Source organism: Tauraco erythrolophus, chromosome 16, assembly GCF_009769465.1.
Source record: "Tauraco erythrolophus isolate bTauEry1 chromosome 16, bTauEry1.pri, whole genome shotgun sequence".
Classification (NCBI taxonomy): domain Eukaryota; kingdom Metazoa; phylum Chordata; class Aves; order Musophagiformes; family Musophagidae; genus Tauraco; species Tauraco erythrolophus.
The window spans coordinates 12,453,020-12,477,282 of NC_141480.1; the positions used below are offsets into that span (position 1 = coordinate 12,453,020).

The 24,263-nt window shown below is 44.9% G+C and overlaps 1 protein-coding gene across 1 annotated transcript in view; it reads left to right on the top strand.

Moving 5' to 3' along the window:
- HTR4 (5-hydroxytryptamine receptor 4) overlaps positions 1-24,263 on the top strand; it is a 102,308-nt gene that overhangs the window by 9,639 nt on the left and 68,406 nt on the right. Inside the window, exons 2-3 of the mRNA XM_009989204.2 lie at positions 23,169-23,294; positions 24,005-24,205. Coding sequence (XP_009987506.2) covers positions 23,169-23,294; positions 24,005-24,205 — 327 coding nt within the window. The remainder of the gene's footprint in view (positions 1-23,168; positions 23,295-24,004; positions 24,206-24,263) is intronic.

Genomic DNA, 24,263 nt, shown 5'->3' on the forward strand with positions numbered 1-24,263 from the left:
GTACTGGCAGGCAGAGGAGATGGGTCAAGATCTCATGTGTTTTGACCGCAATTTAGAGCGTGCTCTTTGATTCATGTTTATCCTTTTTGAAATGACAGGACAGGGAAGAATAGGTTCCTGTCCCTGTTGAAACAAAGCACCATATCAGACCTATTCTGATGTATTCGTGTCTGAATTAACTGAAATTAATTTCACCTATATGTGAAAAATGAATAATTTGAAATAAGTGGTTACTTCGACCTCTGTGGAGATAAAATAATTATGAGATTAAATAGGTTTCTTTTTGTCTGTTTGAGCTCAGAGACTATTGGTTGCATTTTTACATCCCCAAGACCGTCTTCCAGGATAGTCTTCCTGCATCTGTACCAGGCAGCTGTCCCAGCAGCTTGTGAGGTATTTTGTTCTATGGAAGAACTCCAGAGCAGGAGCACAGGAGAGGTGTTTTTTTTTTTTTCCCAAAGTTAAAGTTGAGGGTCAGATTTTAGGGATACAGAGGTGACTTGATCAGAAACTCTAGACCTCTCACCCTTGTATTTGCAAAATACAGCAGTAGTCTTTAAGTCACCAGATTCCAGAGTACCCTTCAAAACACCAGTTGAAGGCTCAGATTGAATAAATAATAAGGCCTTCAGGTAAAAACACCTTTTCGACTCGAGTAAGTTTTGCTTGCAAAACTATGTGTAGTCTATACCTACTGAAGTACTAATTCTGGTGAACGCTGAACCAGGCCTGGATAGTGGGTGTTCGTTTGCACTGCGAACCTGGCGTGGTCGCTGGGAAGTCTGAGTCAGTCGTATTACAATCTTTTCTTTGAAGCCAAGTAACCGCAATGGTGTTATTTGCATTTGAGTTATTATTAGTAGCCCCAAGGTGGTGGCATTATCCTCGACTCTGTAGAGACACGACACAAGAGGCAATTAACAGTCTGAGGTGCTCAGAAACTTACCTTATTTTTTCCGCTGGATTAACAGCAGCAAATATACACACTCTTTATTAAGATGATGCGTTTGTCTCTTTGGAGTTATGATGGAATTTTGATAGAATCAAAAATCCCATTAATATTTATATCACTTAGTGTTACTGGGAGTAAGTAACATTGATTTTAACTTGAGCTGCAAATCATTTAGTTCTTTGTAATTACAGTACTGCTATTAAGTATTCATAAGGCTGTACAATATAGTGACACAGGAAACCTATTTTAATTTAGTGGTAAGTCAATGTTTTAATTTTGTGTAAAAACAGAAACTAATTTACCAAGGAGTCTTGCTTGTATTTTTCCAACCAGGCGCCTTCAGTTGATTGTATTGGAACTACTTTTTTGTAGCTTTGGAAGTTACCACGAAAAGCCTTAGGTCCAGTGCAGCTTACATGGGTGCATGCTGTCACGTGTAATTTTGAACGTAAGCATAGACTGGAAGAGATCACTTATACCACAGTGTTCAGCTCCTTGCTGTGACCAGAATTGCAGCGTAACATATTTTTGTAATCTTCAGAAAAAGTTGTTCTTGGAGAACAAGTCTTGATAATGGTACCTGTGTTTGTAATTTATGTTGCTTGCATTTATTTCTAGAAATAAGACCATTTCAGCTGTGAGAGGCTTTGACAAAATATATAGATGGATTTTTCTGAGGTCATTGGGGGTTTCTTTTGCAGCAGGACAGGGCAGATTGACCACTGGTATTTTTGTGTGTGCCAATTTCCACACCAGCACCCAGAGCTCACTGGCTGCAGCATGGTATGCTGTGCATACTACTATGATGCTTTGGGATCGTGTCTTTTGAAGTTATTTCCCTACTAACTCGCTGTGGTAATTAGAGGGAAGAAGCTGTTACCATTTGAGGAGGAACTGCACAGAATGGGGTTTTTCAACAAATGGCAAAAGAGGTCTGCAGAGTACTGTGACTGATACCGTCTTAGATGTGATTGGCATCTTATGCATTGTTTCTTATGACTTCTGCCTTTGCAGCTTCTCCTTACCTCTATGGAAACTGAATATTTGGCCAGAAGGGCCTTTTCTCCGTGCCAGTGTAGCATTCCTTACAGTATTTTACTGCCTTGCTGCAGTGGAAACGATCCTCTGGGAATCTAAGTCCAAGAAGTCCCCCGGAGAAGTAATGATCATGGAGTGGATTAAAAGTTGATCTTTGCTTTCAGGTGAAGACCTGACTTCACTCATAAAAGAGGACTTTTTTTTTTTTTGTTATTTTCAGTAGAGCCAGTGTTCTCCTGGGACCTTAAAGCACTCTGTTAGCCCTGAATGCATGAATGGATGGTGTATACACAACCACAGAGGGCTGTCTGTCACTGCAGTTTGATTTCATGCCTCCAGGAATGCACTTTGTGTTATGAGATACAAATGTGTCAGGGCAGATAACAGAAAGTTGTGTTATGGCACCTCTGTGCAATGGTGTGACTTCATTTTGACATGTCTACATTACTTCTGTTAAGAGAAGCTGGGCCGGGGCCGCAGAATGCAGTGCATGAGTGTCTTCACTGGGGTAAATGTGCATCTGTGAGAGATCCTTTGATTTGTAATTGTCCTTTCTAACTCTCCACTGCAGGACGAGGTCTCTTCTATGGACATTGAACTCCCAGCTACCTATGCCTGTTGCCTGTGATGGAAGAACTTGATGTTAATGTGAGGTAGGGTAAACTACATGGCTCCTCCTGTACCGCATGTCATCTGGCTGGGGAGGCAGAGGGGGGGCAGTGGCTGTACGGTGTGTTTGCAAAGCTGCAGGATGGTATTTTCTGTTGGCCTGCAGCTGAAGGTCTCTGCTCATGCAGCAATACCTGGTCTGGGGTTGCCTGGAGCTTCTGTGAGGATGTAGTGTCGTCCTGCTATTTGTGTCAGTGTCAGATGTGGTGTAGCCAAGACAAGGGCTTCCTTGCTGTAGAATGGGTAAGGCTTCATCAAGGACCAGGCATAAGTCCAACCGTGCCTGCTGAAAGTCTGATCCTAGGTTTTTCTCTTTTTGGTGGCATGGTCTAAAAACTTACAACTGCATTTCTGCTGGCTTATACTAGGGCAAGCAAAAAAAAAAAGACATCTCTGAAGTAATTTCAAACCCCTTGGCACACTACTAGTATCAGTGAGAGACAAGTTTCAGTATGGACGGTTTTGATCCTGGAAGTGTGATGCCAACAGAAATTGTTCCAAAAGGCTAGAGGTCCTGTTTGCAGCTGTTCCTGGGGCACAATGCTGGCATCAGCTCTGCCATTCTCTCTCAGGTGTGATCTGCAGAGTCTTTCTGTAGGACTAGGGTTTGTCCCTTTTGTTTCTTGGCCGTTTGAATGGCCAGGCTGCTGGTGATGCTGAAGTGCGTGGGGAGCTGAATGGAGACCCACCAAACCCACTTCATGCAAGGACATCAGACTTGTGACCAAACCCATGCTGCTGCCCAGACACAGGAGGCAATTTTTTGGAAAGAAACCCTTAAGGGACTGCTTTCGCCTGGAGACTGGTTAGTGTGACCAGCAAGCCACAACCTACTCTCTCTAGTTGCATGCACAGAGCAAGATAATACCTTTTCAAAGACATTTTTTGTTCTTAATGAGCCTTCTCAAAGTGTTGTACTATCAGAGAGAACATCTCTGGTCTTCATTCATGTACTCGAGTGTTGGGAAAGTCACCAGCAACTCCAGGTTGCTGCTTTAATGCACACTTAGCAGGTCACATTTATAACCCAGTAATCAATGCTGAGAGGTAATGTGTTTTTCTTAATGAAATGTGTCTTGCCTTTTAAATACCAGAGTGTAGTTGAATGCGTAGGCTACTGCTGTTTCTCTGTAAAGGGAATTACGGTGCTGACACCAGGCAATTTTCCCTACAATCTTTTCCTTCCTCTACAGACACTAGGAAAAAAATCTCCTGTTTCTCACTATGGTGAAAAAAAAATCCCCACTATACATTTCATCATTCATTGAAGGAAAATCTGCCAGTTCATAAGCACCAAGGGGCAAAGAGAAACTGTCTCTGCAAGTGCCTGAACTGCAAGTGCCTGGGCATCAGGAGGCTGTATTGGGAGGAAAGTGTGACGTTATATTTACCTTACCTATATATTTTTTTTTTTTCAGTAGCATGCTTTTTGCCACTAGTGGAGACAGATGCTGAGTAGGTCTGACCCAGCATGGATGTTTTGAAGTGATCTGTTGGAGTTTTGTAATTTGCTGTTCGTGGGAACCAACAGACTGTTATCTGTTTCTTCCTATTTTTGAGTTTTACTATAATTCCAAACCGCCCTAATCCTCCTCAAAAATAAAAAACCAACAAAATCAAAAAACCCCAGCCAAAACCTCACCCTTCCTGCAACCTCCCAAAAACCAAACCCAAATAAAACTGATTCCTATCAGAATTAGGCTTTCTCTTCCTACTTGTGATACTTTCCAATGTGTGATGTAGCCTGAATGCAATGAGAAGTGCTTGGAATGGAAGGGGGTCTGGGTGCTCAGGGGATGCTGGAGCGTGGGCAGAGGTGGGAGGTCTCCTTTGGGCAGCTTGCTGCTGGAAATGCCCATTGCACAGGCCTAGGAAAAGGTCTTTTTGAAAGAATCCCTCAAGGGACTGCTTTCTCCTGGAGACTGGTTAGTGCGACCAGCTGGTGTGATCTGACCTGGGCAGGGCAGTGGAAGGATCTCTGAGGCAAAATGTCTTGTTTGGGGAATTATTTCATCCAACTTCCCAATTTAGATGTGAAAAGGCAACACAAGATATTCCTGGAGATCTGATGAATGAAAATCCATGGGAATTTGAAAGCTCTGCTGAATCAATATTGATTCACCGTTCCCCAGCTGTTCTAGTCAAACACTGTGGTCAGGTCTCGCGTCGTTATGCTTCAGGAATGATTTTATTCCTGTGTTCCCAGGGGCTCTTTCTGAACCGGGCTAATGCAGTCCTTTGCTTTGTGTGACTGGTTGCAAACACAGACTCTGCGGTAGGCGCATGATTTTATTTTGACTCCATGCTTTTCTGAACCATGAAAGCTTGGGGAAACGGGAGGTGCTCTAACAACATAAGGACAACGGCAGAATGGGTGGAGAGAGGGACAGGTTGACTTCTAGAGCAGAGCCTTGTGGAAACAGCAGGTCACTCTGCGGTTCAGGGCAACGAGTGCCACAGTTGTCCAGCTCTGGCCAGCTGGGAGGGCCGTGGGTGCTGGGCTCCTGCCCTCCACACCTCCTGATGAGGTTCCTCAGGCAATGCCAGGCAATGGGCAGCATTATGTCTCTGCAGCTGCCCAAAGCATTGCAGGTGGATTCGACTGCACAGATGTTTTATTTCTGGGGAAAAATTTGGTTATGAATTTTACAAAGGCTGCAGTGTGAGGTTAGAGAGACATTCCTGGAAATTTTAGACAGTCTGCTTTGGGACTTGTATTTGTCACAGCTGAGAGAGGGGGCACACCTCATTTTTTTCTCTATTTCTAGAGTTGAAAAATAAATGACCTTGCAAGTATTTCTGTTTTATATTTTATGGAATTTTTTAATTTCATGTGACTTTGTGATTGTTATTGGACACATTTATTATAGGCAGTAGGTTAATGAGATACTGTCAAATGGTTTGGAATGAAAACTTGAACCCTTGATTGGATTAGAGTATGGAAAAACAGCAACCCTGTTCTCTTTACTCTCTTCATTTCAAACAACTTTATAAAAATATTAGTTGGGTACACTACAAACGAGAGTACAGTGGTCCTTCCTACTGACCAGCTCTAGCACAGCTGGCACGTAGGGGACTGTAGGCTATTTGCTGCTTATGTCCTCTGGCCAAGGGGCAGGAGCTCCTGCAGATGCCTTCACTGCTACCCTCCGTGGCACAAACCTCTTCCTCCTTCTGAAAGTTGTGATGAACCACTTTGAATCTTCTGGTTGGAGCCAGACCTGGAGCTAGGGTTTTCACAAGCAGCCCGCTGCCCTGCCTGCTCCTGACAAGAAATTTGCTTGTAGTTCTCATAGATTTGTGCAAACCTTCAAAATAAGTTTGCACTTCTCTTTTTCACTTTTTCTGTTTTTTGATGCATTAGACACTTTCACTTTCATACAAACACAATGATTTTGACAGCCTCAGAGAAAGCGGAGAAAGGCTGAATCTCTTTGAACACGTAAGGAAGATATGTGTAGAGATGGATTTGGTGCAGTCTGTTTTGCTGTGCCCACGCTCGTGTTTCAGTGCAGAGCAGCAGTAAGGAGAATCCCTGGTCGTCCCCGTGGTGTATCAGTTCAGATCACGTAGCACTTAGCAAGGGGACTTGTGAACGACGTTCCTGTTGGAAGATACTCCACCAGCAGCTCTGCACCGTGCACACAGCAGTCCTTTATGAGAACTAAAGGATTGAAGCATGGGTCCCAACTGTGCAGCTTCCATATTGAGGCAGGGAGATTAGGCCAAATCTAATCCAAAATATCCCCCCATGTCCTGCGTAGAGTGGAGATGTAGGGGCCTCAGTAGCAACTGCTTTAATCTGCTCCCATTGTGCCAAATTACCAGCTAAAATAGACATAATTGGTGTGTACAGAAGTTACCTGGCAGTCCACGGACTTCTGTTTTCCTGTGTGCAAACCAGGCAGTTGGCTCTTACAGCGTAAGGGTAGGTACTTAATAACCCTGCCTATGAAAATTGTGAAAAGACCTTCTGTGTACCCAGAATGGCACCTGCAGACCTTGCTGAGCAATCCAGAGCAATGGGAGGACTCTGCGTCTCTTGGGCACTTACCAGGACAGGTTGCAAACATGCTGTGCACAGGGTGTGAGCAGTGGCCTTATTAAAGACTATTTAAAGCCCTCCTAGACCTTTGGTAAGACTTTTATCATCTCGCTACAGAGCATTCCCCGTAGCCAGGAATGAAGTACAGCTTCCCGTCAGCATGCCAGTCCATCCTCATCTCGTAGCAGCTAAATCTGATTCCTCTGCATTGCTGGGAGCACAGACGACACAAACCTACGTCAGTTCTGAACAATATGGTTGGCCATTCTTGTGCATTTTCCCTTCTTTGAGCTCATTGTTCAGTTGTTCATCCCATTGCTAAGGGTGCGGCACGGCAAGCTCAGCATTTCGAGCTCCTGGGTCACCTCCGTTTTAGCTGACCAGGCACCATAAAGGACTCTTCGTGATGCAGCTCTGCAAGTGTCCCACCACCCTAGAGCTGCAGGGTGCTCAAATGCTTTATTCATGAGCTACTTGGAGATGCTCTGCTGGCACAGTTTGAAAACCATTGGCTCAAGGTTTTTGAAAGAGCTTTTGCCAGAATTAGGCTCTATCGTGGTTTACAACAGTGGAACAGGTGGGGGAGTTGCCGTTACTAACGAGAGGCGATCTGAACTTCTTAAAAGCTGCAGACTGATTTTCATGCGCTGACTGATGTTTCTATTGAGCAAGCACCTACTGTTGCATGCTAAATACTGACTGCACAGTTGTGTTTCAGGCAGCTTTTTAAATATTTCTGTTAGCGTTTTAACCCAAGCGGCTGCGCTTTGGGCTTTGAGAACTAGCTTGTTTTCCAGTTCTCATACCAAACTCTTTGTAGGACCTGGGGCAAATCTTCAAGACTGACTGATTCTCCCCATTGTGACAACCAGAGTCCCATAGAAGCTCTAGAAATAACAGCCCTTGTTCTTCAGTTCCATAGCTGGGAGGGGAGCTGCGGAAGAGCAGCTGCCTGGCACGCACAAGCAGGACTGGGTGAGCAGAGCTGTGGTTCTGCTGGGCAGAGCTCTTCTCACCCTCTTGGGCAACAAGGGGAAACCTCTGCTTTTTGGATGGGTGTTTCTGAGCACAGTCAGAGCTGTTCTGTGTACTTGACACTGTATAAAGGTTTCTTGATTCCTCAGGTGCTGGGGAGAGGCTGTTACACTCTTGAGAAATAAGCTTTTGAAAAAAAAAAAAATCACGAGAGCGTTCGGTGCAAGTAAATAGCTTTTCTGTAAGCCTTTTTATTATAGCTGTTGGTGAGGGCAGGCTCCTTTTGCTAAATCAACTATGGAGAAACAATGTATTATTTGAGTTTGTCACAACAGTAATTGCTTTTTATTTTTAAGCTGAGCCCCCCAAACAACTGAATTTTAGATGGATGTTAATTGCTTCCAAACTTGGCTTTAGTTTTCTCAGTTTATTGCTGAAGGTATTTTTGTGGCTTGAAGTACTCTGAAAAACGCAGAGCCCTCCAGCAGTACTGTGTGGAGTTCATTAATCTTGTCTTGACTTTGAGAAATGAGAAGCAAGGTGAGGGAACAGAGAATCAAATCGGTTGAATTAATTGTGTTTGTTTGGAAGCAAAGAAAATATTCCATTATTTAACCCAACTGCCATTCCCAAAGTCCTTATACAGAGGCACAGTGAACATTATTTCTGACAACAGACTTTCTCAGTGATAAGCCCTCTTGAGTCAAGTTGTATGTTTGAGTGAGTCCCAATTCTGGAGCCTTGCTTTGTTGGCCCAAGAGATTCCTTTCTCCATGGACCACGAGAAGTCGTACTGTCCATAGCTGGCTCTAAGATAGGTTTGTTATTTAAAGCTGGTACACTGGCAGGATGGCTGACTGCAGAAAGAGGCAGAGAAGGTCTTGGGTTTCCCCTCCCCATCCAAATCTACAGGGAAGCAGGAGCAATAGTTGGTAATGGGAGAGAGGGGGACCTGAAAAGCTCCATCTCGGAACCCTCAGAAGGAACTAAGGGATGTCCTAGGAGAGGTGCCCTTGTCCCCCTTGCTTAGGACACTGGCAGCCAACAGCAAGGGCTGAGGGGGCCAAGAACCAAGCTGTGAGGCAGGATGGGCAAAAAGCTGGACTGAAAGCAGAGATAGCTGTTTGGGCAAGGAGGAGGCTGCGCTGAGTGGCTGGAACAAAAGAAATGTCTGATTTAATGACCCAAAGTGTAGAAAACAGAAGGGTTTTAGGAAGGAGTTTGTGTGCTCTGAGTGCCCTGCCAGTGGGGATTTGTGGAAAGCAAACAGCTTAAGATTCTTCTGGCAGGTTCCAATATAAGTGTTTATTCTTATATATATACACAAGCTCTTTTCAAAACCTCTTCAGCTTCTACACTTTCAGTCATTAAATCATTGTTTGTCTCAACTTCTTTGATCACATTTCTGTTTGGGTGAAAAATACCAGGTTAAAATATCATTGAACTGGCCAGAATCAGCCTAGAGCACTCTTCTTTTCCTAGTCCCGTTTTTGAGGGAAGATCAACTCTAATCCTCCTGTAATACTTGCAGCGTCCATCCAGAAAGGTATTTGCTCGTGCATTTCTGTGGAGACAGACATACTGATTGAGGAGATTTTCTACAGAGCCCTGTCTTCTCCGCCTACATCCCCCAGCCAGGATGGTGCAGCGATCAGAGGAGCACGTAGATGAGAGCTGAATGTTTTCATCCCTTGATATACAAGTGATATAATGTCCCGTTCCACTTGCTGAGCTGATGTGGATGAGTGCACTTTCTCCTGAGGATAATGGCAGGCAGAACACTCAGTGCCAGAAAAGAGTGAAGCAAAATCCTGTGGATCCCTTAAGGGGCAAAACTTGAATAGTGTTGATTTACATCAGCTGTAGATATGACCATATATAAACTGTGCCATTTAACAAAATGAACCATTTTATGAGTAGCCCTTTGAAAGAAGGCCGTTTACTGGCTTTGTAGGGTTTAACCGTTGTGTGCCTGGCTGCTTCCCAGGGGTTCTGGGGTGGTTGGACACAGCGGGGACACCTAGGAAGATGGGAGCACTGAAATGGATGTGAAATTTCTGAATTTGCAGCCATAGACTTTGCAGAATGTTTCCCATCTACCGACACTGGGTGCAAGATGAGGGACTGAACAGGAGGGCACAGGGAAGTGATGCATGGCAGCCAGGTTCACTTTCATATTCTTGTGCTACCAACCAAAAATCCTGGGTAGCCAAAAAAGCCCTGCCAAAAAAGTTCTCTCTGCCAGATCCTGCATACAGCTCAGCAGGAGCGATAACTGTTATCAGCCTGGGTACTTTTCATATTGTTCAACTTTTTTCTCAGTTTCTAGGGAAACACTTTCTAGCACTATATTTATTGGAACGTCTTTCCAAACACCTCCGCCAACACTTAATTAATGGAATTTTTAAGCCTGGCTCCAACTTCTGCAAATTAATAGCGTGTTCCTTTATGGCAGCTGTGGTGCAAGTGAGACGCACAAACTCTCTGAAATACGTTAGAGGGTGCAGAGGTAGAGGGGCAGATCCACCATTTGTCTGTGTGTGCTGAGCCCCCCCGGGGAGGTAAAGCCATCAGGCACTTCTGTGATGTTTCACTCTGCTTTTATTAGTGTGCCCTGAGGAATCCACATGGATGAGAATGCCCTTGACAAAGAGCTAGGCTGTAAAAATTCACTTTTTGTGTCTTTCAGCCCAGCCTTTCTTTAGCTTCAGTGTCCCTGCACAGAGTGGCAGCTAGTGAAGATCTGGAAGAGGCTGTGGATGGCTGTTAGAACAGTCTCAAAGCCAGGGTTATCCTGGGGCAGACCCGGCTCTAGGGCTTGGCAAAAATGGGCAGCTGCCCTAGAAAGCAGCAGATTGCCCAGAGCAGGACAACGCGCTGGATCTTGTTGTCAGCTTTTGCCCCCACCGGCTGTGTGGAAGGGCAAGGCTGGCAGCTGCGGTGCCAGGGGCTTTCCAGGACACCCTTCTGGACTCTTCAAGGGCTGACCCTCAGCATTACACTGGCAAAATTCAAATTGTCTCCTTGTTTGGGACTTCTTGAGCCAGCTGTGCTCAGAGATCGGGAGTGAGGAAACCGGGAGAGGGTATTTGGGTGTCTTTGGAGACAGGATTGCTGCAAAACTGGAGCTGTGTGGGAGACATTGAACTGGATTAGTTGTGTGAGGATTAATGGGGCACCCTGAGTCAGATTGACAGAGCTGTTTCCCTATAGAACAGGCAAGATGTTGTGTCTGAAACCCAAAGGGTACTGACTGTAGGTAGAAATCTAATGGCTTCTGCTTTCCTCTTAGGGAGTTAAAATTCCCTGAGTTGCTTTTGGAGAAATGCAGAAAGACAGTCCCCAGGTCCTGGGTAGACATCTGTGCTGGGAATGCTGTCTTGGGAACAGGGCTGCGATGCTGAGAGCTGCATTGAGCTGTTATCCGCTCCAGATGCTGCTGCAATAGTGTGTGCAGCTGCAGAACGAGCCGGTCACTGCTTGGGAAAAAGCATTTCTGCTATCTCAGATATGAAAGATACCGCAGCAAAACACTTGTGCTATTTGCTAGGACCTGCTATCAGCTGGTATGAATGACTGTTGATAGACTATTACCCTGGAGCAGATAAGAAGTGCGCTCCTCTTCTTACCTCGTTCAGCCTTTCCCCTATATTCTGCCCTTACTGTGATGTGGCAGTGAATCATCAATGATGTGACTTCCTCGTCTGGTGAACAGTCAGAGGTCTGAACCTCAGTCGCTGCCTGAACTTACTGTCGTGCCCCATCTGTTAACAGAGGACTTGCCATCACATGTCCCCTGAGCAGCAGCCTCTGCCTGCTCAAGGTCAGAACATTAAGTAAAAGTGACTGTAGTCTCAACACAAGCTTTGCAGTCTGCTGGACCAGAATCCTGTGGAGATGAAACTTTTAGAGAGTCTTTGGCCGTTTGGAGGTGAATCCATTGTAGGGCAAGTTATTAAAAAAAAAAAAAAAGACCAAAAAAAAAAGAAACAAAAAAAAAACACCACACAAAAAGAAAAACCCCAACTTGAAGCGCGCTGAAAAATGAAGCGAAGCAATGGATTCCTCCTCATCCCATGGGGAGACAAAGTGCCGCTAGTGCTGTGAACTGCTGGGCTCGCTTTGGCAAAGGGACTTGCAAAGTGGCAATTTCAGCTCTTGTGCTTGTATCTCTCAATATAAACCATCTGACAGCCAAGCTACTCTACCTTTAAGCACATGGCGTAGGAGATGGAGAGGTGAAGGGTCTGCCTGTTGCAGGTGACTTTTTGAAGTGGATGGAGCTTCTGCTCTCTATTGAATTGTTGAAAGCCTTTTGCAACTCAGGTCCTTTCCATGATATGGTGCCTGAACTGCAGGGAGAATTTGATCTCTCACTTGCCAGATGCCCTTCTAGTTCTCACATTTGAGGGAGAGTAAATCTGGAAGTTTAAAAAAAAAAAAAAAGAAAAAAACATCCTTGCAGAATAAAGCATTGGAAACAGAATATCAACATTGGAGAGGGCTGCTGAGAACAGAAGCTGGGTTTCTGGCTCTGAGCTGGTATACCTGTGATAGATGGACCAACAGCCGACCTTTCGACTGCACGTTGGCATTGCCGTAAGCTCAGAGAGGAGTGAAGGAGAAAGAAAAGGGCTCTGCTTGCTGCTAGTGAGGGATGGGATGGGGTGAGCAGGGTGCTGTTAAGTATCTGGTTATCCATCTGTGGATGGGTCAAAGTGGAGGAGAGAGAGTGAATCGAGCAGGGCCTTTGCCTTCCTGGGGACATGAGCTCATGCCTGCAGGAGAGCAGAGGAAATGTGTCATGGCTGTTTTGGGGTCATATCTGTCTTCTGTCACCCCTCCCTGGCTTGGGCACTTACCTCATAGCTCATCTCTAACTGTGGCTCTGTGTACAGGCACAGAGTATTTCTACCTAACAGTAGGCACAGACATTTTTGTTCCTTTTCCAATGCCCCCAAAGCTTTAATGCACCCAGTATCTGCTTGCTCATTCACTGTGTGACTTTTCCAGCCCAAGCATCTTCCCTGTGGGAATACTGGGTCACGGCTCCTGCGGGGAACCTGGCAGTTAGAAGCAGACTCCAGTGGTTCTACTGCTGGGTGAGAGCATGTCCTGATGACTCTGAGTTTTTTTTAAAAAAGCCAGTTCCAAATGTCAAATGTGTGTGAACAGTTTACTTCACTTAGTTCCCAGTTCCTTAGCCCAATCTGGAAAATCACCTGAGCTCCCAGTTGGCTCCTAGAGCTCAGATGATTTTTTTTTTTTTTTTCCCCGTCTCCATATCTCCAGAGTCCTATCTATTGGCATTTAAGTTCTGTTCAACTTCGCATTAAAGGCTAGGACCTGAAAATACAAAGTCTACTTGTTTTCCAAAGCCTTTCCACACTGAGACCACAGGGCTGTGGTGATGGGCCAGCTCATTGCTCACTGTAAGTAGACTAGTCTAGAGACCTGTTCAAGACTTGCTCTTCTCATCAGCTTCCTAGGACCTCTGAGGATTTATCTGAGAACAGGCTGTTGTCTACTCGACAGAGAGTGTAATAGGAGAATAAATAAATCCAACAAAAGAAGATAGGCAGGAAGGACCTGGTTCATGTTAATTTAGTCAAGAATTTCTCAGGACTGAGAGCCGAGTGGTGAGGAAGCTGTCCATGAGCTGTGACATATTTCTGAGCACACTCAACCAGGGGCTCAAGTATTTGGAAGACTGGGGCAAGTAGGGGGCTGTCACAGGAGTCTGGACGGGTTTTGAGTTGCTCTGTGAAGGGAGATGGTAGGAGGTATGGGCCGTTCCCTTTTCAGCCTCTGCCAGAGAAGCTTCTTTGGGGATTGTGCATCAAGATACGGACTTCCTCTTGGCTGGCAGACATCCCTAGAAAATTAATAGACTGCTTTACTTCTTTGGGGATTAAACTGCTTTTGTAGTATTTTGGGCCATGCTAGAGTGGAAGAGTGAATATTTTTTCCTCCATTCCCAAGCAGCTGGAATAGATTTGGTCCCATTACTGCCATTATTTGCAATTTCCATTTTTATGGGCCGTAATAGGGATGTGATTCTCAGGCAGAGCTGGCAGCTACAATGAAACATGGGGGTTTTATTTCTTGCAGTTCAGCTACTGTTCAGTATGCTTTCCTGAGCCCAGCAGATCTGGGTCTAGTCCAATGCAGGCACCTAGTGTTTTTGTATGGATTGTACTTTTCCCTGTAAGCCACGCTCAAAGCCCCTGTTCATGCTGTCTCCTTGCAGCAAGATGAGGATCTGTTTAGAGTTACTCTTGGTGGCACACTGTAAAACAGAGGCTTTCACTGGAGCTCAAAGCTGTAAACTGATTCCACTAACAGTGTCCCTCACCTGAAATACCCGTTGAAGTCAGTAACAAAGTTTAAATGGCCAGAAAATTAATCACAAACCAAATTAACTTTCTTTACTCGTTCTCAGTTACGATGCAGTGCACCAGCTTTCCAGAAATGTCACTATTTAAGGTTTTCAGTGCTTTGTGACTGGCAGGTGCCATTGCGGTTCCAACAGCTTTGCAGACCCCTCAGCAGAGAGCTTGAGGCCGATGGGAACACGCTTCCCTGGCTACCCCCAACAAGCAGCCTGGCCGCTCAACACTGCCAGGGATCTGCCAGTCCCGGGTTGGCAGCCAGTTTCCCTGCTCTGACGTGGAACAAATTACCCGCAAAAGCAAATGGTTGTTGTAATCTGTTGTCTTTTTTCTGAGCCTTGTGCCTCTGTGCTTGGTCGATCCCTTCTCTGACACTTGAAAAGAGGGTTGCGTTTGCAGTGTCGTTTTGTAGGTGTATCTAAGATGCTGGGTGCAGGCACTTTCCCTTTTTCTTCTTTGCCTATCTCAGAACTTTGCAAATAGGGCGACAGGATACAGCTGACATAGCCAGCCTTTATTCCTCCATAGGCTTCTAAACCCTCAAACTGATCCTGTATTTCTGCTCTATTTTATCAAGTTTCAGCTCTCCAGGTCTTTGTTTGTTTCCAGGTATGTCTGGGCAGTAGGTTTCATTTCCAATAGGGCTCTTAATTTAATCCATTTTGATATGCAGCTTCATGGCTTATTTTCTAGTCTAAGGAACTTATCTGATGGTGCTGACCCTTGAACCAGGACACCATAAGCCATATCATTATGGTGCCACTGGCTTTATCTCTCTGGTTTCCCCTTGAGCTTTTCTTTTTTTTTCTTTTTTACTCTCACAGTTCTTGGACCAGTTTCCTCAGTCAGTGGCAGGGAAAACTGTAGACTTGTGGTACTCAGCATGTCAGGGTGTAATTTATTTGCAAGTGGTTGGTTATCAAACTGAAATAGATTTTAAAACTCAGCCTAGAGTGAGATAACTGGGAGAGGCGGCAGCTAGCTCCCGGTTATGGGTCAAACTTTAAAGTCTTAGAACCCATGAGTGGAGTGTCCGAACCTGATGCCACCAAGAAACCTCTGGGTCATTTCACTCCCTCTTGGGGACAAAGGTCTCTCCCTTTGCATTGCTCTCATCTGCCGGAACAGCTGTTTCTAGGAATCCTTGACAAGGGCTTTGCAGACAAGCACAGCAAGACGTTCCTCCTGGAAGCTCTTGCACTTGTCAGCCAAAGGAAATCACTACTGAACAGACACTTCCAGAGCTTCTGAGGCGGGCCTTGGAGAAATGTGCTGGTAGTGTCTCCTGGGTGAGATCTGGATTGCATCTGAGCTGAGTGTCTGCACATACCATCTACAAAGCAGTCTCTACTGTTTGCTTTTTCTCTGTCCTGCTGCTTGCCCAGGTTGACATCCTCTCGTGTTTATTTGAAGTGAGAAATGTGATGAGGCTTTTGTGGAGAGTATTCAGAACATACACTTAGCTGGGAACATAGAAGGAGGTTTAAATAAAACCAGAAATTCAAGTGTTCTGTTCTTGAATCAAAGACCTTCCATTTCCTCGCTTAGAAAGGACACCTCTCTGGAGCCTGAATAGAAGAGCGAGGTTCATACAAAATGAGCCGATGAACATGTACTCTGGGGGTGAAAGTTTCTGGCTATGACCTCTGGAATTAGCTTTACCAAACTCTCGTCTTTACTGTAAACCTCAAATTGAGGTAGTGGAGCTGGAAATGCGTGACATCTCAAAGATGACTTTTATCCTGCTTGACTGATGTGTTTTGTGTCAGGGTACAGAGAACTGGTTGGGCAGTTCAGAAGTTGTGGCACTGGGGAAGGGACTAAGGAGACACACCGTTCCCTGAGGACACAGGCAGTTGCTCAAATACTTCAAGGGGCACATGCCTTTGGAGCTGAACAGATGAACCGCACCATGCTGTGCCTTAAAAAAACTCATTGGGATGTACAGGCCTTATGTTGCCTTCAAAAAAGACGTGAGAGTACCTCCCACTGTTGTCTTGTAATGAATGAGCTGGGAAGTGGTTTTGGGTGGCTCAGAGCTGCACGGGGTGTCTGGAGGTGTCTCAAATAAAATATATTTCAGAAATCAATGTGCCATCATGTCTGTGCCAAGTCTTCCATTAGCAGAGGTAACAACAAGAAACTCTTTCATTCCTCCAGATTATTGAAACTGGGAAACTATCCAGGAAATATTAGTAGACAGCCAATAGCTTGTACTTGTCTTTTATTGTCCAAGGTGTAAACAAGCAATGGGAAAAGTACACAGCCTGGGTGTTTTAGTATACAGCCTGATGCCAGGACTCTTCCACCGGTCTTGACTGAGTGCCTCTCATTTAACAATATTTCCCTGACTGCAAACATTTCTCACAAGAGCAGAGCAGCACCTTTGTGCTTCTCGATTTGAAAGTCTTGCAACCTCTAGGCCTTCGGCAAAGCTGGGAACAAAGGTTTTCCCTGGTTTGAGAACGAGAACTCAGTACTGGAATACCAGAAAAGACTAAGACCTGCCATTATGGTGTTTTGATGAAGAATTATTTTGGGGAAACAAATGTGTGTGGATAGTGCAGGACTTATTTTTTCGTTTTTATGGGAAAAGTTGTAATAAGACACGGGAACAAATGCTTTCAGCCCAGGAGCACCAGCTCACTCTTGAGGAGGAGCCAGCTGTGCACGATCAGTCTCGGTGCATCCCAGTTTTGCACCTGGTTATTGCAGGAGGCATCACACCGATTTCTGTGAGAAATCTGGGTACTCAGAGTATGTTTGGCCCAAGTCTAAATCTTGAATTTTCCAGCTCACTCCCATGCAGAGAAGGTTGTGTCACACATCTGCATCAAGTTACTCCCTGTTTCTAAACTACTGAGATAAACTTGAAATAGTTGTGTGTAATGGTGATATTTTCTGTGTCTCTCTAAAGTAATATTTTCTACAGTAACTGTATTACAATATTCATGTTTGAAAGTACCTATAGACTCCGTCTTCAACATTTATCAAATATGGGAGTGAAATGAATGACAATTAATGGGAATGCTGCTGGGAAATAAGGTGCTTCGTTAAACCAGATCTCCTGATCATAGCTATGTTGTATTTGTCATTTGAACATTCAGCCTGCTCTGTTTATGACTTCCGTGGGACATAAGGTAGGCAAGAGCCGCTTATCTGAAAAATAGAGGATAATCACATAATTAAGATGGAATATACACCAAAAGTCAGGTTTATTTTTGTGCTTCTTTCATCATCTTCTGTTCTTCATTGAAGTGACATGTAGTTTGGTAGATGCAGTGGACTTACTTCTGAGGAGCATTTCTGATTAGGAACTGATCAAGACATTTCTGATTAAAGGCATGTTTGATCTTTGGTTTTATTCAGCATTTACAAAGGAGAAATGATTGTTACATCATTTCTGCTGCCCTTTGTAGTGTGCCTAAATTCCTACCTGTGCCTAAGGCAGAGATTAGAATTTTTTTTTTTCATAGTTCTAGAGTATTTAGTAACCTCCTTAAAATAAGTAGATCTGCATGTCCGAAAAGTATTGTTACGTTTATGTGAAAATAAAAGGGGACTATTCAGCATGTGAAGGGAGCCTTTGGAGTAAAATTTAAAATCTTGAAAGTATATTGGAAGGAACAAAACAGAGCGCCAAGGTCCTGCAAACTCCAGGTCGATGTGTAAGATTGCGATTTGCGATTGCACAGGGCTTTGCACAAGAGCTCTCCTGTGGTAGTTGTTGGTGGAACCCAAACATGGTAATTGCAGCAGCTGCTCTTCCTTCCCTATAAACACCATGATCTTAATCAGATGCTAATTTCATACGTTAATTTTAGCCTATATTTTAGGTGACAGTCTAATGGTTTTTAAGGATCGTACTTACATGCATCAGCCTTGCAGCAATATCCTTTCATATGTGGGTGTAAATTGTGTAATACTTGCTCTGCTGCTTGGGAAGGAGCAGAGCTGGGGTTTCATCCTTCCTGTTACGAATGTTAGAGACAGACGTGCCTGCTGGACTGCCCTCTACCTTCTCTGCAAGGGCAGAGGTCCTCAGTTTCAGCAGTGCCCAGAGACTCACTGGGGCTGGGCTTGTCTCCTACCTCTGTCGCACGTTTCCCATACAACTGTGCAAACTGCTGTCTCTCTCTTGAGGTCTCACACCTTCATCTGTATCTGTATGAAGATCATGATAAAGCACCACGTTGTTCAGGATCAGTTTTCAGACCCAGATCCAATTTCCATCCTGAAAAGGCAAGAACTTTGGCTGATGTAAGCTAAGGAAATTGGATGGACTAGCAGAAAGCTCTGGTTTTTTTCTGGGTTTATTGCTTGTAGCTCCTCGTGCGTTGCCTGTCAGCCTGGATCTGGGCACTCTCAAAGCCTGAGGTGCACATGGAACTGGAGCCATTGCTCCGGCCCCAGCATTGGGCAGCCCCAGCACGCACCCGATCCCGAACGGGAGCATACTCCTGGCACGTCCTGATTGACTGTGCAGCCCACATGTGGCAATTCTAAAAACATTTAAATAGCCTGTCTTCTTTGCTTCATCTTGACAATTGATTTTAACGACTATTATCAGCTGCTTAAAACACTTAATTCTCTGAAGCACTCTAGCATTCAGCCTCCAGGAGATGTGTGGAGCGGAGGTGTGGGGTCAGCGATGTTATCAGTAGTTTTGGCCGGAAGGAGGTGGTGTGACGTCCTCCTTTTAATCATTCATGATCCTGCTTGGGCTGCTGCTGTCTGTGGTAGCATGGTGTGTTTTCAGCCCTGCACCGCCAGTGGAGGCAAGTCAGTTTGCAGAGCGTTTCTGAGGTTCAAACCAGCATAAAAGGAGAAAACCTCATGCCTTCCAGCTTGCCCCACTGCCGCAACTTATTAGGTTAAAAAAAAAAAAAAAAGGCACTCAAACTAATCATATGACTGAGTTATTTTGATACGTGGAATGCTGTCTATTTCTGACTTGTCAATTCTTTAATTAATATCAATCTGTTTATAAAACAGAAGTGAAGTACATCATTGATTTGATTCTGTTAGAAGTTGTCCTGCCATCTGCACAGTCTGAAGAGAAGCGGCAGAGGCAATGTAGTATTCGAAGCCATTAAAATAAATTATGTGCTTCTGGATTAATGCTGACTTCTGATTAATATTTTTAGATGGCAGTAGAAAAGAATATGGTAACAGCTGGAAAGCATAGATCAAATATCTTCCCTATTGTCATGTTTCTATACCGAGACACGTGCTATTAGGTTTGCTCATAAAATAACATATCTTGATTTTTCAGTGTTTAACACTCAGCCTCTGATTTTATGCCTAGGAATAATTAGGGGAGTAGAAAGGAGGAAAGGCAAGTGACAGTTTATTTGTAGTTAAAGACCCATGTGAAATATCATGTCAGCTGGAGTTACAGAGGGAAAAGCTGTAGCTTGGTTGAAAACAAAGCAGACTGACTCTTCTGTGTGTTCCCTATACATTGAGGCCACTGTTAAATCAAGAAGAAAGCTCTTTCCTAGGCTACCAGTGCTCTAAGCATCTTCTCCAGTGAGAATTACACACACCTCTTGTTACAAAAGGCTCACTACAGTCCCTGGCTGCCTCCCAGAGATGCTCCAGGTTACCTCTGCAGGCAGGTGTTCCTCTCCAGTGTGGAAATGGGCCATCCAGCTCCTTTTTATCAGCTGTGCTCCTCTGTCTGCAAAAGCAAAGTCTTATTTATGCAACCCTTGCTCTCTTTTTCATCTCTCTCAGTCCCGCAGCAGTGTTTGTGCAGTGCCCAAGGTGCTCTCAGCTCTGAGCTATTTATTAGTGATTTTTTCCCACTGCAGTGGCAGGGAGGTCAGGGTGTGACATGTGTAATGGAAACCAGAGGAGCAGTGTGCATGGTCTTGCCAACATGACTGATCTATGCAGTTTAATTGCTGCATAAAATATGCAAAAGCACTTGAGGTAATTTAGAAAAGTTGGGGTGTTTACAGGAAAGTAGAAATTGAGCTTGAAAAAAATAATTACCTTTTTTTCCTTCACATTAATGACTGTACAGAAGGGCCTTTTAAATGTGTCCGTATATGGGTTTTAAGCATTCATTTCACATCAGTATTTCACCTTTTTCCTTAAGTGATTTCTATATTCCCACTAACCAACAATCATTTTGTCTCAATCTCATTTCCTCATAATAGCAAACCCATCAATCTCTGCTTTATTAAACAGGGAAGCACGCTTGGAAGCCAGAGCACTCAGATTTGATCAAAGATGTTACGCAAACCATTGATTTTAATTTACAGCAATACCCACTTCTTCAATTATTAACAGCTTTGAATTACTGAGACTGAATAATTAACAAATACTCCTACTCGATGATAGATTATTCAAAAGGCAGATGTATAGAAACATAGCCCAGATGAACATCCTTCCCGCACCCTCAGCGATGCACATCCCTGTTTAATGTTCCCCAGGGAAGCGATACAACACGGCATGAGAGAAATACTCTTTGGAGAGATCTCCTAAACACTTCAGAAACTATTATTCCAGCAAACGCTCCATAGACAAGTGTTCCATTGTGTTTCTGACCTGCCAGTCTCTGTCCAGAGCCCTGGGCTGAGGCCAGCCAAGCGCAGATGGTGCGGAGCAGGATGCCAGCGCCACTGGGGCAGGGCTGCCTGGGCGCGCCAGGTGGGAAACGCCGGCTTAAAACATCGTCCTGCTTCCCTGGGTGAGGCTGAAGCATCCCTTGGTCTTCAAGCAGGGCAACATCTGGGGAAATGTGGCTCAGTGCTGGCCTCCTTTGGCATTTCCAGAGACTGTTTTGATGAGTAAAACTCAAAATCTGTGTGCGCCAAAGCTGACTGGTGGTGGGAAATTCTATTCTGTGCCTGTTCTCCTGCACAGCTCTCTGCAGCTGGTGAGGCTGGAGCGGGTGGAGGTCTCTGCCCTGGGCAATAGGCTTCTTCACTTAGGAAGATGTCTGGGACCACAGAGCAGATCTAAGTCCTCACCCTGCTATTATGGCCCCTGTCCTTCCTCATGAGCCAAAATGAGAGGAAGACATCTGGGTTTCTTACAAAAGCAGATGGTTTAATACCTGCCTTGTGAGGACAAATCTCCCTTCCACCCAAACCTGCATCCCTGTGCTCTGGGAGTCAGTGCTTAGCAAAACCCAGCTGAAATTCAGAGTCAGTGTCCCCTCCTAAAGCACCAAACATGACTGGTTATAACTTCTGAGCCATTGCTTCCTCTCAGCTGTAGGAGTTCTCTCAGAGCGGCCCCTGAGAGACAGGAGCAGAAAACCCAGCTGCTGCTGAAGAGCATAGAGGTGTCTGCAGCCATTTCTGTCCGAGCTGCCTGGTAAAAATCAGCATTTCCCTCCACCTCCAGAACCCTTTTCTTCAGCATCCCCCCATCTCCCTGCTCCCTCCCATCCTGCAGAACGTCCTGCGCCCATGGCTAGGGCAGCGGCGGGGGTATCTGCCTTGCCCCCGCCACGTCATCTCCCCCCGCTGCGCGGCACGTGGGAGGGAGCAGCGGAGGGCAGCCCTCAGCACAAGGGATGTGTTGCTCCCTGCAAAACATCAGAAATCAAGGAATTCCTAAGACGTCATTCATACTCAATATGAAGTGCCCAACCTCAGCAGGCTGTGATCTGACCCACTGGTGCAACTGGCAGCAGGCAAAAATGTCATACTCAAAGTGGTATCGCTTTTAGGGACAAAAATGGAGATTGTGATTAAATGGATGGTCTGCAGTAGAGGCTCAGGGTGAAGTCAGTCACTAGAAGGTTATTAAAATGGCACAAGGTAGTGAAGACAGGAGCTCGGCCGTCTCTAATGGCTTTTAGCTTTGTCAAAATCAGGAGAATTCAGTGAGATAAAGTATAAAAGTCTGGAATGCGTTTAGTAAATAAAAAATGACCCCAGAGAAAGTCAAAGTAAAACAGAATAACAGTTCAGTTTTTCAATTACCTGAATAAATTCACAACATTAATCCTGGATGCTGAATAGCAGCTCTGTATACTGTGAAGAAATTTCCCTGCTGAATTAGTGTCAAGTGCTGCTCTTAATGCCAGTTTATTTCTGGCCACACTTGATAACATGAACAAACACCTGTTCTCACCCGTGGAATATAATAGGGAAAGTTACACAAGCAGGTGAAGGTTTAGGATGCATTTTGTTCTGGATGCATAATTAGAAATAGTCTAAAAGCAAAAATGGCTCAAAATTTTGTAAGAAAACCAATTTTATGGGGAATTGAACACTGTTTATTACATACTGTGTATTACCTTCCTGCTTTGCAGGCTCCAAAAAAAAAGGCCGACAACTTTTTTTGAAACATTTAACAACATATTTGTAGAAATGTAGACTTAAAATATGTCTAACATTGTGTTTTCGTGTTATCCTTCCTATTTCTTTCTCTTCGTTAACTGAAATAAATTATTGATGTCAGGGTAGGTGGAGATTGGGCTCTTCCTTTTAAAAACTTTTTATTTTCTTTTTTCTAATTCTGGAAAAGTTACCAAATGAGAAAGAAAAAATAAAAAGAAAGCCAGACTGCCTCTTGTTCTGTGGCAGAGTGAAAGGAAGAGAGAACAATGGAAAAGATTATGTAGAAGATTTCAAACTTTGAGGTGTAAAATGCCCATCTTGAGGAAAACCTTGGGAAAAAATGGAAAAAAGAAAGGAAAGAAAACCAAAATACTTCCACATAACTATTTATAACTTCCAAAATAAGTATTTATTGAGGTGAAAAGTGAGTTGGAAGGGACTTTCAGAAATGGGGCAGAACACACGCTAGCTCTCCGAAACGGGCTCCTCCGCCGTACCTGTTGGCTCGTCCATCCCTGGGAGACCAAGGCGGCCGCTGGCATCACAGGCATCCTCCGCCTGTGGTCTTTCTGCGGCTGAAGAGAAGCCTCGCAGCGTTTCCCAGGAATACGGAATGCTCTTTGCTAACAGCCTTGGCAGGAAGGCTGCCTCACTGCGACAGGCGTGGGGATGCTGCTCTCACGCTCGACAAAACAAGTGCCTGTGCCTGGCACCTCAGCGCTGCCTGGGCGATCCCCTCCTGACGTCGCTGCAGTTTCGTTTCTTTTCTCTCTTTTTGTGTGTTTCCCCAGTTCGAGTGAGGGCTTTGGCGTAGCAGAGAAGATCGTGCTGCTCACCTTCATCTCCGCTGTCATAGTGATGGCCATCCTGGGGAATCTGCTGGTGATGGTGGCCGTGTGCCGGGACAGGCAGCTCAGGTGAGCCCACCCAGCCTGGCACCGCATGCCCTTGCGCAGGGAGAAGCAGGTTGGCCTCTACCCCTTTTCCATCTCAAATTTCTTAAGAAGCCCATCAGAAGACCCCGCAGATCAAGGTCCCGTTGCAGCTGGCTGCCCTGCTGCAGCTTGGCAAATGCTGCCAGTGATTTAAGGGGGGTGACAGGCAAAACTCCTGTCTCGAGGCTTGCTGCTACCCCTGGGAGCTGTCAAACCAGCCTCAGGAGCAGAGTGAGATACTCAACAGCCTCTATTCATATTCTGCGTGGGATTTTTAATGGATTTAATTCTATTTTATTGTTATGATTTAAAAAGTACTCTTCAAGTTAAAATTACAGCTTCAGTCTAGATTCTTCTTGGTATTTTCTGGAAGGATTTTCTCAATTTACAAGTTAAAATGAAATCTCTCTCCTCCACCCCAAACTCTCCAATACAAGCTGTGAGGCTGGGCCACATGCAGAGGCCTGTGAACATCTATTTGCTTCTTCTGTGTGAGCAGGAGGATGCATTTATGCAGGGGACGTGGTGGATATTTAGCTGTAAAAACCAGGAACAAGCTGTAGGTGACCATGTAAAGTGAGGTGTAGTGTGATGGAGCAAATCAGACCCACACACAGGCTGAAATCTCTGTCTGCATGTAGAGGATGCTGCGCTGAAACTATTCCCCCCTAATTTTGTCATCTGTCTTGCAGGAAAATCAAGACCAATTATTTCATTGTTTCCCTTGCTTTTGCGGACCTTCTGGTGTCAGTGCTGGTGATGCCATTTGGAGCCATTGAGTTGGTTCAGGACAACTGGATCTATGGAGAGATGTTCTGCCTCGTCCGAACGTCCCTCGATGTCCTGCTCACCACAGCGTCCATCCTGCACCTGTGCTGTATCTCGCTGGACAGGTACGAGCAGAAGAGCATAGAGAATAATTATAGTTGCTTTTAAGTTTCTCCAATGTTG